A 15061-nucleotide genomic window follows, 5' to 3' on the forward strand; every position below is an offset into this window, starting at 1 on the left:
TATATTAGCACTTAGTTTTTTCCTGCCTCTTATCCTAAGTTTGTGCCTTCTTACACAGAATAAATCAGTGTTAACCCGAAAATATGCTCAAGCCTGCTCTGGCCTTTTTCATTTTTAAAGGTAGTTTTGAAATATATAGTCCTCATACACATGGTTCTGCATCTGCAGATTCAACCAACCACAGATCATAAATATTTGGGGGGAAGGAAACAGTAAAAACTAATATAATAGTAAAGACTAATACAGATTTTAAAATAAGAGTATTAATTAGTTACATAGTATTTATATTGCAGCAGGTATTACAAGCAATCTAGAAATTATTTAAAGTATACTGGAGGATGTACATAGTAGTTACATGCAAATACTATGCCTTTGGGGCAGTTGAGGGACTTGAACATCTACAGATTTTGTTATCTTCAGAGGGTCCTGGTTTGGATACCTGTAAATCTGTATTTTTTGACCTCTTCAGTGAAGACCAAAATCAAGAAGAGGTTGCTAAAGACTTGTTTCAGAGTATATCTTAGATTTAACAAACCACTTGATATTACTGGAGTTTTACTACATTGAAGCATAATCTTCATATCTGTAATTTAGTGTTGCTGCCATGTACTGTGCTGTAGATCTCTCATTTCCTTGCTAGAATAAAAACCCCAACTTAGCCATGTAAAATTTTTGCCTTTCTAGACTATCTCATACTTCTCTTTTGTTTTCTGCAATATTCCAGTTACTAGCTAAACAAAGAGTGCTTTTGCTGGCAATTCAGACATTTGTTTAAATGTGTCCTTTAAAAAAAAAAAAGATGAGGTGAGGGATCCTTTCTATTTTGCCCCAGGCTGACCTTGAATTTTTGGGCTCAAGTGATTCTCCTGTCTCAGCCTCTCCAGGAGCTGGGATGACAGGCACATGCCAGTACACCCAGTTATGACTTCTCTTTTTAGAGTAGCATAGGTCATACAGAAAAGAGCAGAGGGATACTTAAAATGGGAGATTTTACTTAAGTTTCTTAATCTAAGAAATGATTAGCACAACGTGCTTGGAAAACAGTAATGTAACTGAACAAATGTGGACCATCCTTTTAATTCATTTCGTAAACACTGAGTTCCTACTATGCTTTTATTAATATTTGAAATCTTACACATAGGTATAAGAACAGCACTCCTGGAGTCAGATGAGCATACATGTCCAACGTGTCATCAAAATGATGTTTCTCCTGATGCTTTAATTGCCAATAAATTTTTACGACAGGTAAATCTTTGTATCCATTTTATGAAAAAATTCTTTTTACTCTTTAACTGATTTAACTGTACTTCAGTGAATACTGCATAACATTTTTCTGCATTATTATGCTTGGTATCTGTAGGCTGTTAATAACTTCAAAAATGAAACTGGTTATACAAAAAGACTACGAAAACAGTTACCTCCTCCACCACCCCCAATACCACCTCCAAGACCACTGATTCAGAGAAACCTGCAGCCTCTGATGAGATCTCCAATATCAAGACAACAAGATCCTCTTATGATTCCAGTGACATCTTCATCAACTCACCCAACTCCCTCTATATCTTCATTAACTTCTAATCAGTCTTCCTTGGCCCCTCCTGTGTCTGGAAATCCATCTTCTGCTCCAGCTCCTGTACCTGATATAACTGCAACAGTATCAATATCAGTTCATTCAGAAAAATCAGATGGACCTTTTCGGTAAGCCTATGTATTTTTCACTGTTAGAAACCAAATGAGGTCAATGATGTAGTGTTTTGTTGTTGAGTATCACTTTAACAGCTTTCTTAGTGGACCACTGTGCTTAGTAATGTGGGATGACTTGTAAGAAATGACTTAGTCTTATTGGGGGAAGAGGAAAACAAAGGAGATTCATTTGGCAAATGAGGATTAAGCATCCCGAGGTCAAATACTACACAGGGTGCAACCAGCTCCTGTTAAACCTTGAATGTTCCATATACCATAACAGCTCTGAACTTAACAGAGGTGGAAGAATTCACTCGTGGTCATAATGATAGTTTTGGATAGGAGTAGTTTTGAGTAAGAACAATTTGGATAGGTAGAGAAGTCAGAAATAGTGATTGTTGTGGAGCATCGTTATTATGTAGGATAATAGTGAAAACTCATAGCCTGCCACTTCAGAAATGAGACAGTTGTCCATGTAGTTTAATGTCTCATAAATTCTTAAAAAAAAAAAAAAAAAAAAAAATAGATGTCAGAGTCCCATTTCAGACATATTGAAGCAAAATCTTTAGGATGAGACCTTTACATTTACATTTAAGAAATTCCACTGATCTGGTGAAATGTATTTGGTTGATAGTGGGAATAGGCCAGAGAGTTCTATGGCTGGCCCAAGATTATCCTTTCAGTTTAGTGGTAGAGCTAGAGCTAAAACTTAACTCCTAATCCTAGGGGGATTTTTGTCTTCATAGGCCACACTTTGATTTTCTTTAAGTTTTGCTTTTCTTGCAAGTGATTTCTGTCATAAGTATCATATCTTCTTGAGGGTCCTTCATTTTACTTTTCCACTTAGATATAGAGAACTCTTCAAAGTTTCAGCCTTCTGTCATGTTTCTCAAAAGTATTCATCATCTTTCACGTAACTGATCTTACTGCAGGTGATGGGTAAACAGCAGCAAATTTTTTACTCTTAATTGTCCATTTCTGATGATTTTTAATGTATTATAATTTATATTTTTTTAAGGGATTCTGATAATAAAATATTGCCAGCTGCAGCTCTTGCATCAGAGCACTCAAAGGGAACCTCCTCAATTGCAATTACCGCTCTTATGGAAGAGAAGGTAAATTTTACTGATGCTTTAATTTGGGATTTTTTTACAGTAGGGTTTTGTTGTTCTGGTTTTGTTTTTACCTCTTTTTTTTTTTATTATTATTAACTATTTCTGTTTATTTGTGGTTGTTTCTAAAGGGTTACCAGGTGCCTGTTCTTGGAACCCCGTCTTTGCTTGGACAGTCCTTATTGCACGGACAATTGATCCCCACAACTGGTAAGTAAGGTGACTTTGGTTTAGACTTTTTTCCCTTTAAAAAATAATTTTAGCTTGATTTAATGTGCAATTTTATATTTACCTACTGTTTTTATTTTTTTGCTTCTAGGTCCAGTAAGAATAAATACTGCTCGTCCAGGTGGTGGTCGACCAGGCTGGGAACAGTGAGTAGATGTTTACAATAATCTTCTGATGATTGCCTGCAAACTAGATGATGGAAGGTCCAAACTAGGCAGCCGGTCGCTGCTCTTTATTGTAAACTTTCATGTGCCAGATTAACTTTTTTTTTGTAAAATGTCAAAATTCAAGCTTATATGAGGGTTTTTTTTAAAAATGAGTAAATCTTTTCTAAAATACAGAATTTTTAAAGTTTTTTTCTACTTTCATGTCCAACAAATGGGGATCTTGACAGGATTTCAGTTAACGAGTAGATAAGATTACTTGAAAAGTTATTTTAAATATGGTGTCAGTTATTTTCCTAGTAGGTTTAACTTTTTCTATCCTTAGATTGGATGATCAAAGTTTGATTTGAGTGCATACATAATAAGATTAACATCTACCAAACAAATATTTTTTGTCTGAAATGAAGTCTTTTATTCTACAGGATGTGTTTTTTCCACCCTAAAATACAAAGAACTTTGATTTTCTCTGTGGGATGTTTTATGGCATTGAAAATCGGCAGACTGACTTAATGTATTTTTATTTATATAATTATTTCTGTTTATATAATCCAGTTGAAAACTGACATATTCTTAAAAGTATGAGTTACTAGTAGGATAAATCAGTAGAAGGAGCATAGGATTTAGAAATAGGTAGACTTGGATTTGAATCCCATCTCCTTCGTTTCCTAGCTGCATGACAGTGGTCATGTGGTTTTACTCCCTAACATCCATTTCCTCATTTGGATTTGGAATGACACTACCTACCTTAACATGTAAAATGACTTCATTGTGCCCAGCAGACAAAAGGGCTCTTTTCCTTCTATATAACAATAAGTTCACAGAGTAATTTATAGAATGCCAATTAAAATATAATATTACATAAAGTGATCTCTTTTGAGGTCTAGTTATTGTTATAATACAGTTAATTTGGTGGAGGAAAATTAGTTTTAAGAAAATATAATATTTTTTCAGCTCTCTATCCGAAACAAGTTTAAGAATTGGGGAGTAGAAAAAAGTTTTCAGAGCAGTTAAAATTGGTGTCTTAACATCTATGCATGGAAAGGTCATGTATTATACCTGTGGAGAAATACTTGAGCCTTTTTTTTTTTTTCTCCCACACAGTTCCAACAAACTCGGCTATCTGGTTTCTCCACCACAACAAATTAGAAGAGGGGAGAGGAGCTGCTACAGGTAGGCATACTAAAAATCTTGGAAAATAATCATCTTATTTTATATATATGTGTGTGTGTGTGTTTGTGTGTGTGTGTGTATGTATCACCAAAGAAAAATATAATACCAAAGAAATAAAAGCACAGCAGTGGCAGGAGGGAAGGGAGTCATTTGTTTGTATTGTGTTTATCCCTCTTAAGTCCTGGGTAGTTGTCTTTAAAGAGGGCTAGAAAAGAATAATATATAGTATCTTAAATGATGGTTTTTAAGACATTTTTAATATTCCTTCCCAGTGATTACTTTCTCCCAGTCAGCAAACAGCAGAATATTGGCTTGCATTTACCCTCTTGGAAGTAGAAGAAAGTCATTAAGGCTCAGACAGTATTTAAGATACCAATTTAAGATGAAAGCTAACAAGCTCAGCTCCCAACTGTGAACAAGAATTGCATTTATTTCTCTTCTATACTCCACTGTCCCAATCATCTCCCACCTTCTCTTTTCCAAAAGAAGAGACAGGAGATTGTTAGAGGCTTCTGCCCTGGTGGGCAGGTACAAGCAATATTAATCTGAGAAGTAAGAATCTTACTGTCTAGGTCAGGGGTCCCCAACCGTGGGCCACAGACCAGTACCCATCCTTGGCCTGTTAGGAACTGGGCAACACAGCAGGAGGTGAACAGCAGGTGAGCAAGCATTACCACCTGAGCTCCACCTCCTGTCAGTTCAGTGGTGGCATTAAGATTCTCATAGAAGCATGGAACCCTGTTGTGAACTGCGCATGTGAAGGATCTGGGTTGCACGCTCCTTATGAGAATGTAATGCCTGATCCTGTAAGGTGGAACAGTTTCATCCCGAAACCACCCCCCACCCCCGTCCATGGAAAAATTGTCTTCCACAAAACAGCTCCCTGGTGCCAAAAAGTTGAGAACTGCTAGTCTAGTTTATAATCACCACCAGGATAAAGGGGTCTCCAAAACTTTATAAAAAGAGTTTTGGCCAGGCATAATGGCTCATGCTGGTAATTTTAGAGCTGTGGGAGGCTGATGGGGGAGGATTGCTTGAGGCCTGAAGTTCAAAATTAGCCTGGTTAACATAGCAAGACTCTGTCTCTACCAAGAAAAAAAAATTAAAAATTAGCCAGACATAGTGGCATGCACCTGTGGTCCCAGCTACCTGGGGAGCTGAGGCAGGAGGATCACTTAAGCTTAGGAGGTCAAGGCTGCCGTGAGCTATAACCACATCAATGTACTTTAGCCTGGGGGACAGAGCGAGACCCTGTCTCCAAAAAAAGGAGAATGCTTTCTCTTTGAGAGAAAGCCTTGATATTTTCATTGTTAATTATAGAAGTTAAAACTAGAGTTTATTCTGCTTTGTATGATCTTCACCCGCTTCCTCCCTCAAAAAAGAAGTTACAGTAGGTGGTTTTCCTTCATTTAAACTTTTGGGGCCGGGTGTGGTGGCTCTCACCTGTAATCCCAGCACTTTGGGCATATCACCTGAGGTCAGGAGTTTGAGACCAGCCTGCCCAACATGGTGAAACCCTGTCTCTACTAAAAATACAAAAATTAGCTGGGCATGGTGGCACGCGTCTGTAGTCCCAGCTACTTGCGAGGCTGAGGCAGGAGAATTCACTTGAACTCAGGAGGTGGAGGTTGCAGTGTGCCAAGATTGCACCACTTAGTCCAGCCTGGACGACAGAGTGAGACTCTGTCTCAAAAATAAATAAGTAAACTTTTGGGGAGAGCTAGGTCACAGCAGCATTAATCTGTCAGTTCCTTCAAAAGACAGTTTAGGAAGTAACAGGTAGTAATTAGTGGAGTGATAATCAATCTGAACTTCATAAAAGAGAACTTTTAAATACAATATTTCCATGTAGAAAAGGTCCTATAAACTTGCATCATCTCAGTCAATACATGGCCTTAAGAATTATGTTATGTTGTAGAGTTATTTTTATAAATAAATTGTACTAATGTTGATATACTAGTTGAATAGTTGGTTCTATTCCACTGTTTTTAAGTTTGAAAATAATTATGGATAGAAAAGATAAGCTTACTTGTCTCAGATGACTTTAGTTTGAAGAAGTAATATCTTGGAATTTATTTCTCCAGAAGTATAAACCGTGGGCGACACCACAGCGAAAGATCACAGAGGACTCAAGGCCCGTCACTACCAGCAACTCCAGTCTTTGTACCTGTTCCACCACCTCCTTTGTATCCGCCTCCTCCCCATACACTTCCTCTCCCTACGGGTGTTCCTCCTCCACAGTTTTCTCCTCAGTTTCCTCCTGGCCAGCCACCACCTGCTGGGTATAGTGTCCCTCCTCCAGGGTTTCCTCCAGCTCCTACCAATTTATCAACACCTTGGGTATCATCAGGAGTGCAGACAGCTCATTCAAATACCATCCCAACAACACAAGCACCACCTTTGTCCAGGGAAGAATTCTATAGAGAGCAGCGACGACTAAAAGAAGAGTATGTATTCTAATTTGAAATTATTATACACTTTTTTCATTTTCTGATAATAACATTAAATAGGTGTCTGGAAACGTTTTCCAGTGTTTCCAGTTAGTATGAGAAATTCACCTAAAATTTAAACCAAAGCCATACAAGCAACTTCCTCAGGGATTCCTAGTTTATAGTTTTAAAGTGGAAAACTAATGGCAATTTCATTCATTTCATTCATGATCTAATTACATTTGTCTTGTTAGTTTTCTTAAATGGTTTTTGTTAACTTTCACTCTTTAACTTTATTTTACTAGGGAAAAGAAAAAGTCCAAGCTAGATGAGTTTACAAATGATTTTGCTAAGGAATTGATGGAATACAAAAAGATTCAAAAGGAGCGTAGGCGCTCATTTTCCAGGTTAGTGTTTTGCAAGCCTTCACAACAGAATTACAAATGGGACTTTGAATATCCAGGGATTAGCTATGGATATAAAGAACATTGCACTTACGAATTTTTCTGATTCGGTCTAGGTGTGTAGAAGTGAAGATGTAGCTTATTTCCCAATATCTGTTCATTGAAATAATGTCTCAGTGTAAATTCTATTGTGTAGAACTAACAGTTGTGGGGATTAAATTGCCCTTGTCCCTTGAAGTTATTTATAGTATCAAATAATTGGGAAATGTTTTTGGAAGGAAAGAAATAGGGGAATAGCCAAAGAACAGTTCTCAGGACCCTTTTACCATAAGGCTACAGCTTCTTGCTGGAACATTAACCTGTGTAATTATGAAGCAGTAATAGAACACGAATTGCTTTATTGATAGAAAAAGTGAATTATAAAAATTCCCTGGAAGTTTGTTTAAAAGACTTTATTTTTTAGCCTTACACTTGAAATGTTTCTTTTACAACTAGGCTGTTGGCCAGTATAGGACAAAAAACAGACTCCTACTTCAATACTCAGATAGGAAGTGAAATTTAAAATTAATTGACATTTTGTTTAATGTTAGTTAGCTCATATAACTCACGGTACATTAATGCACTTCACTCTAATTGTTAAGACTTCACTTTTGTTTTGTAACAAGTGATTGCTCTGATTTGTGTACTTTATTCCATTCCAGTAGAGGTCACTATGCCTCTTTAATCATCTAAGATGAAATTTGATATAAAGACAGATGAAACCGTGAGGAAAGAATGCTAGAATCTGAGAGTTTGTGTTTTATTTTGTATATATTTCTCAACTATCAACTATTGTTTTGTTTTGTTTTTAGGTCTAAATCTCCCTATAGTGGTTCTTCGTATTCAAGAAGTTCATATACTTATTCTAAATCAAGATCTGGTTCAACACGTTCACGCTCTTATTCTCGATCATTCAGCCGCTCACATTCTCGTTCCTATTCACGGTCACCTCCATACCCCAGAAGAGGCAGAGGCAAGAGCCGCAATTACCGTTCACGGTCTAGATCTCATGGATATCATCGATCTAGGTCAAGGTCACCCCCTTATAGACGCTATCATTCACGATCAAGATCTCCTCAAGCGTTTAGGGGACAGTCTCCTAATAAACGTAACGTACCTCAAGGGGAAACGGAACGTGAATATTTTAATAGATACAGAGAAGTTCCACCACCATATGACATGAAAGCCTATTATGGGAGGAGTGTTGACTTTAGAGACCCATTTGAAAAAGAACGCTATCGAGAATGGGAGAGAAAATATAGAGAGTGGTATGAAAAATATTATAAAGGTTTTGCTGCTGGAGCACAGCCTAGACCCTCAGCAAATAGAGAGAACTTTTCTCCAGAGAGATTTTTACCACTTAACATCAGGAATTCTCCCTTCACAAGAGGCCGCAGAGAAGATTATGTTGGTGGGCAACATAGAAGTCGAAACATAGGTAGCAACTATCCAGAAAAGCTTTCAGCAAGAGATGGTCACAATCAGAAGGATAATACAAAGTCAAAAGAGAAGGAGAGTGAAAACGCTCCAGGAGATGGTAAAGGAAATAAGCATAAGAAACACAGAAAAAGAAGAAAAGGGGAAGAAAGTGAGGGTTTTCTGAACCCAGAGTTATTAGAGACTTCTAGGAAATCAAGAGAACCTACAGGTGTTGAAGAAAATAAAACAGACTCACTGTTTGTTCTCCCAAGTAGAGATGATGCCACACCTGTTAGAGATGAACCAATGGATGCAGAATCCATCACTTTTAAATCAGTGTCTGAAAAAGACAAGAGAGAAAGGGATAAACCAAAAACAAAGGGTGATAAAACCAAACGGAAGAATGATGGATCTGCTGTGTCCAAAAAAGAAAATATTGTAAAACCTGCTAAAGGACCCCAAGAAAAAATAGATGGAGAACGTGAGAAATCTCCTCGATCTGAACCTCCACTTAAAAAAGCCAAAGAGGAGACTCCAAAGACTGACAATGCTAAATCATCATCTTCCTCTCAGAAGGATGAAAAAATCACTGGAACGCCCAGAAAAGCTCACTCTAAATCAGCAAAAGAACACCAAGAAACAAAACCACTCAAAGAGGAAAAAGTGAAGAAGGACTATTCCAAAGATGTCAAATCAGAAAAGCTAACAACTAAGGAAGAAAAGGCCAAGAAGCCTAATGAGAAAAACAAACCACTTGATAATAAGGGAGAAAAAAGAAAAAGAAAAACTGAGGAAAAAGGTGTAGATAAGGATTTTGAGTCTTCTTCAATGAAAATCTCGAAACTAGAAGTGACTGAAATAGTGAAACCATCACCAAAGCGCAAAATGGAACCTGATATTGAAAAAATGGATAGGACCCCTGAAAAGGACAAAATTTCTTCAACTGCGCCAGCCAAAAAAATCAAACTCAACAGAGAAACTGGGAAGAAAATTGGAAGTACAGAAAATATATCTAACACAAAAGAACCCTGTGAAAAGTTGGAGTCAACATCTAGCAAAGTTAAACAAGAAAAAGTCAAAGCAAAGGTCAGACGAAAAGTGACTGGAACTGAAGGATCCAGCTCAACTCTAGTGGATTATACCAGGTATCTGAATGTAGGGGGTGGGTGTGGAAGTTTGTTGGGGGAAGGATTTTCTTCAGTTTTACCCATGCTTGTGCTTTCTATATTATGAATGTGCTGATCTAGGGAAGTAGGCTGGTTTTATTTAGTCTTTTGTTGTCTTTGAAGAAAGGAATTGCTAAAGACAAGGTTATAAGTAGATTTTGGGGGTGAGCCACATTTGTGTTTATACAATCATAATCTTAAATTGTGTGTCTTCCTTAGGGCAGAATAAGTTTTTTTTTGTTGTTTTTTTTTTTAAGTTAAAAGAACATTTGTGTTTAAGTTAGCATTTTTATATTTATCAATGTTTTATAATTAATAAATTCTTCATTAATTAAAAATATTGTTATTCTTTTTAGTACGAGCTCAACTGGAGGCAGTCCTGTGCGGAAATCTGAAGAAAAAACAGATACAAAGCGAACTGTGATTAAAACGATGGAAGAATATAATAATGACAATACAGCACCAGCTGAAGATGTTATCATTATGATTCAGGTTCCTCAATCCAAATGGGATAAAGATGACTTTGAATCTGAAGAAGAAGATGTTAAATCCACACAGCCTATATCAAGTGTAGGAAAACCCGCTAGTGTTATAAAAAATGTTAGTACCAAGCCATCAAATATAGTCAAGTATCCTGAGAAAGAAAGTGAGCCATCAGAGAAAATTCAGAAATTCACCAAGGACGTGAGCCATGAAATCATACAACACGAGGTTAAAAGTTCAAAAAACTCTGCATCTAGTGAAAAAGGGAAAACCAAAGATCGAGATTATTCAGTGTTGGAAAAGGAAAACGCTGAAAAGAGGAAGAACAACACTCAGCCAGAGAAAGAGAGTAATTTGGACCGTCTGAATGAACAAGGAAATTTTAAAAGTCTGTCTCAATCTTCCAAAGAGGCTAGAACTTCAGATAAACATGATTCCACTCGTGCTTCCTCAAATAAAGACTTCACTCCCAATAGAGACAAAAAAACTGACTATGACACCAGAGAGTATTCAAGTTCCAAACGTAGAGATGAAAAGAATGAATTAACAAGAAGAAAAGACTCTCCTTCTCGGAATAAAGATTCTGCATCTGGACAGAAAAATAAGCCAAGGGAAGAGAGAGATTTGCCTAAAAAAGGAACAGGAGATTCCAAAAAAAGTAATTCTAGTCCTTCAAGAGACAGAAAACCTCATGATCACAAAGCCACTTACGATACTAAACGCCCAAATGAAGAGACAAAGTCTGTAGATAAAAATCCTTGTAAGGATCGTGAGAAGCATGTATTAGAAGCAAGGAACAATAAAGAGTCAAGTGGCAATAAACTACTTTATATACTTAACCCACCAGAGACACAAGTTGAAAAAGAGCAAATTACTGGGCAAATTGACAAGAATACTGCCAAGCCTAAACCCCAGTTAAGTCATTCCTCCAGACTTTCCTCTGACTTAACTAGAGAAACTGATGAAGCTGCTTTTGAACCAGACTATAATGAAAGTGACAGTGAAAGTAATGTTTCTGTAAAAGAAGAGGAAACTTCAGGAAACATTTCTAAGGACCTGGAAGATAAAATAGTGGAGAAAGCGAAAGAGAACCTGGACACAGCAGCAGTTGTCCAGGTGGGCATAAGCAGGAACCAGAGCCACAGCAGCCCCAGCGTCAGCCCCAGCAGAAGCCACAGTCCTTCTGGAAGCCAGACCCGAAGCCACAGTAGCAGTGCCAGCTCAGCGGAAAGTCAGGATAGCAAGAAGAAGAAGAAAAAGAAGGAAAAGAAAAAACACAAGAAACATAAAAAGCATAAGAAGCATAAGAAACATGCAGGCACTGAAGTGGAATTGGAAAAAAGCCAAAAACACAAACACAAGAAAAAGAAGTCAAAGAAGAACAAAGATAAAGAAAAGGAGAAGGAGAAAGATGACCAAAAAGTGAAATCTGTCACTGTGTAAAAGGACAGATCTTAAAAATTGACTTAATTACTAAGTCATCTGTATTAAATTTTGTTATAATGTAAAGAGATTCAAGCCTTGTAAATAATGACATGGAAAGACCCTGTGCTGCACTTAAAATATTGCTGCTTGATTATTTGATTTTTACATCAGAGCTTTATAACACGAACTTTTGTACAGAATTGTGAGTTGTGACCATGTAACATGAGAGGTTTTGCTAGGGCCTATTATTTTTAACCACCATTAATTAGTTGGGGTGGAGTTTACTGTAATGTGAAATTTTCACATTTGAATTTTTTTAATTGCCTGGCAAAAGCTGATATAAGTTCTAAAATATCAGCAGAATGATTTGCTGAATTCATTACAACCCCGTTATGTCACTTTTTGATTACAATAAAAGTTTTCAGTAAACTTTTCAAATGTTGAGTATTTGCATTATTTACAGAAAGTATTGCCATATTTATATACTTAACCCACAGACGGAGATTGTATGTATGAGTCCATTTCCCTATTTTAAAATTCTTAGTTTTTAATATAAGTTAAACTGAATATACAAAATTCTAAATTAAACATTGAAGATACACTTCATAGGTGGGCAGGTGGTAGAGGCCAGAAATGAATCAGGATTAATTGGAGATGTGGTTAAATAAATTTAGGAGCGTCTTGCATTACATAGAAATTAGAAGTTTGAACTTTCAAAGTGGTTTGGATTTGAATATTAGAGATGCAGAATGATGACTCATTTATGGCCACGTATTTTTCTGGAAACCCTAGTAAGTGAGTATTCCTTGATAAAGTAGAATGTAGCTAAACCCGTGAGTGCTTGTGGCCTACCAGTCTGCCCAGTTGACAAGCAAGTGGTAATTATGATGAGTTTCCTTTATTGCTGTGGTTCGGGAAGTGTACCTGGGGACAGTGAAAATGTACTGAAAAGATTTGGGGAATGAGGGAGAGTGGGAATGGTACTTTAGAAACAGTGGTATAAGTAGGGATTGAGATAATTTTTTTTTTTTTCTTTCTTGAGACAGTCTCACACTGTTACCCAGGCTAGAGTGCAGTGGCATGATCTCAGCTCATTGCAACCTCCGCCTCCTGGGTTCAAGTGGATTTTCCTACCTCAGCCTCCCGAGTAGCTGGGATTACAGGTGCCCGCCACCACACCTGGCTGGTTTTTATATTTTTAGTAGAGACGGCTTCACTATGTTGGCCAGGCTTGTCTTGAACTCCTGACCTCGGGTGATCTGCCTGCCTCGGCCTCCCAAAGTGCTGGCATTACAGGTGTGAGCCACCGTGCCCGGCCGGTCATTGATTTTAAGCGGTATACAGGCATACTTTTTTTGAATGTGTTTTTTAAGTGCAGTGCTTAAAAAATATTAAGTAACTTAAAAATTTTAGAATGTTGGCCAGGTGCGGTGGCTCATGCCTGTAATCCCACCAGCACTTTGGGAGGCTGAGGCGGGCGGATCACGAGGTCAGGATATTGAGACCATCCTGGCTAACACGGTGAAACCCCATCTCTACTAAAAATCAAAAAAAAAAAAAAAAAATTAGCCGGGCCTGGTGGCAGGCACCTGTAGTCTGAGCTACTAGGGAGGCTGAGGCAGGAGAATGGTGTGAACCCGGGAGGCGGAGCTTGCAGTGAACCAAGATCGTGCCATTGCACTGCAGCCTGGGTGACAAAGAGACTCCGTCTCAAAATAAAATTTTAGAATGTTATATTTGTATAGATGACAGGCAAGTACTGTAAAGATCATGAAAGCTGTTCAGAACTGAATTAGGGAAATGCCTCTCAACCAAGTTAAATTTCTTCTAATGGGCCCTGCTTTTTTTGTGATGCTTAGATTACATTTGTTTATTCCCAGACACCCTGTTGCCCGGGATAGGATATCTGGCCTAACCATTCCAACTCTACCCCACCCCACACACAACACACACTGCCATTTCTACTTTAAAATAATCCAACTAGATTTACTGTCAGTTCTTGCTAATCTGGACCAAAAATCTGGATTAGATCGCTCACGTTCATAGGATCTGGCACCTAGAACTATCATACATTGCATCATCTGAGGTCAGTTTCATTACCTAAGCTCATTGTTCTTTGACCTTTTCTTTAACTGCAGTCACTCCTGTGACAGTTTTCTAGTTACTCAGCACCTGTGGCAGTTCCTGTCTTGGAGAAACACTGTAGTTAAGCTCCAATGTTTCCTCCATGATTTGGTCTTCCAGCTCCATCCTTTTTGGTCTTATTTGGGGCTGAGTTTCAAGTCATCCCCCAGTCTCTCTTCTTTCTACTCTTTCCCTTCCCTAGTATCCTATGCCCTGTTGTTTCAGCCACACGCTAACATCCCCATAACCTGCTGCTCCTTACCTATGTTGCTGCACCCAAACAGCTAACCTTCAAACCTGGATTAAGATGCTGAACACTGCTTAACAAAATGAAAGTTTTGTTAATAACTTACTTTAAGAAGTAACATTTGCAAGGCACTGTGCCAGCTGCTTGGAGTTCATTTAATCCTTAAAAATTCCAGTGGCTCTTGATGTCTTGTGTTACGTTAAGCAGGAAAGTCCACTGCCAGTGAAGGCTCAGTCCAGCCTTAGATATTCAAGCCAGCTCCTAACTAATCCAACTCGCCCCTACCATGTGGAAGAGTAAACTAGCAAGTAAGACTCCACCTCTTGCCAATCCGCAAAACTATATCATGTCTCCCAATCTTTTGTACTCAGCTGTTTGATGCTGGAATTTCCTTCCTCCTTTGCCTGCTTCATAATTTCCTACTCATTGTTCAAGAGTTAGGTTGCTGTTTTGGAATTATTCCCTCACAGTGCCCACCCGCCCCCATACACGCCTAAGGTGCGGTAGCATTCCTGGATATGCTGTAGTAACACCTTCCAAATTGTTTTCTGTGGGCCGTGTTTGGTTATCTCCCTCACCGGACTGAGCATGACTTCCACAAAAAGAAAGTCTAGTTTATATTACGGAAGCCAAACCATGCCTTGTACATAGTAATAAGTGTTTGAAATAATAAAATGAAATTACCTTGTTTTAAACTTTGAGATTATGTTTTACCAAGCAAATTAATTCTTACCCACACACTGGCCTAAAGACACATGACGTATGTGTAGAATAAGAGCAGACTGGTGATGTGTCCATTTCTCAAGGGAGCGATTACTTTTTGGCCTTCTACAGGTTTGAAAAGTAGTATCCTTCAAGGACCTAGGCGTTTCTGTGTGCCAAGAATACTCCAGAGTGTTAAAATCATGAGTTTAAAAATCACTCGTTTGCCTGTGTCAGCATGGCAAATGAAGGGAGCGAAACCTGCT

At 38.0% G+C, this 15061-nt stretch overlaps 1 protein-coding gene across 4 annotated transcripts in view; it reads left to right on the top strand.

The window, feature by feature from the left end:
* Positions 1-12160, top strand: part of RBBP6 (RB binding protein 6, ubiquitin ligase) — a 32717-nt gene extending 20557 nt beyond the window's left edge. For 2 of the 4 annotated variants that reach the window (XM_065537025.1, XM_065537027.1), the window contains 10 exons: positions 1142-1245; positions 1361-1698; positions 2702-2798; positions 2927-3005; positions 3115-3169; positions 4289-4357; positions 6442-6804; positions 7092-7193; positions 8042-9793; positions 10171-12160. In XM_065537025.1, coding sequence (XP_065393097.1) covers positions 1142-1245; positions 1361-1698; positions 2702-2798; positions 2927-3005; positions 3115-3169; positions 4289-4357; positions 6442-6804; positions 7092-7193; positions 8042-9793; positions 10171-11740 — 4529 coding nt within the window. In that variant the 3' untranslated portion in view covers positions 11741-12160. The remainder of the gene's footprint in view (positions 1-1141; positions 1246-1360; positions 1699-2701; positions 2799-2926; positions 3006-3114; positions 3170-4288; positions 4358-6441; positions 6805-7091; positions 7194-8041; positions 9794-10170) is intronic. The other 2 variants (XM_065537026.1, XM_065537028.1) reach the window with 1 other exon arrangement.
* The last annotated feature ends 2901 nt before the right edge of the window (positions 12161-15061 follow it).

This window comes from Macaca fascicularis, chromosome 20 (genome assembly GCF_037993035.2).
Source record: "Macaca fascicularis isolate 582-1 chromosome 20, T2T-MFA8v1.1".
NCBI classification, from domain to species: domain Eukaryota; kingdom Metazoa; phylum Chordata; class Mammalia; order Primates; family Cercopithecidae; genus Macaca; species Macaca fascicularis.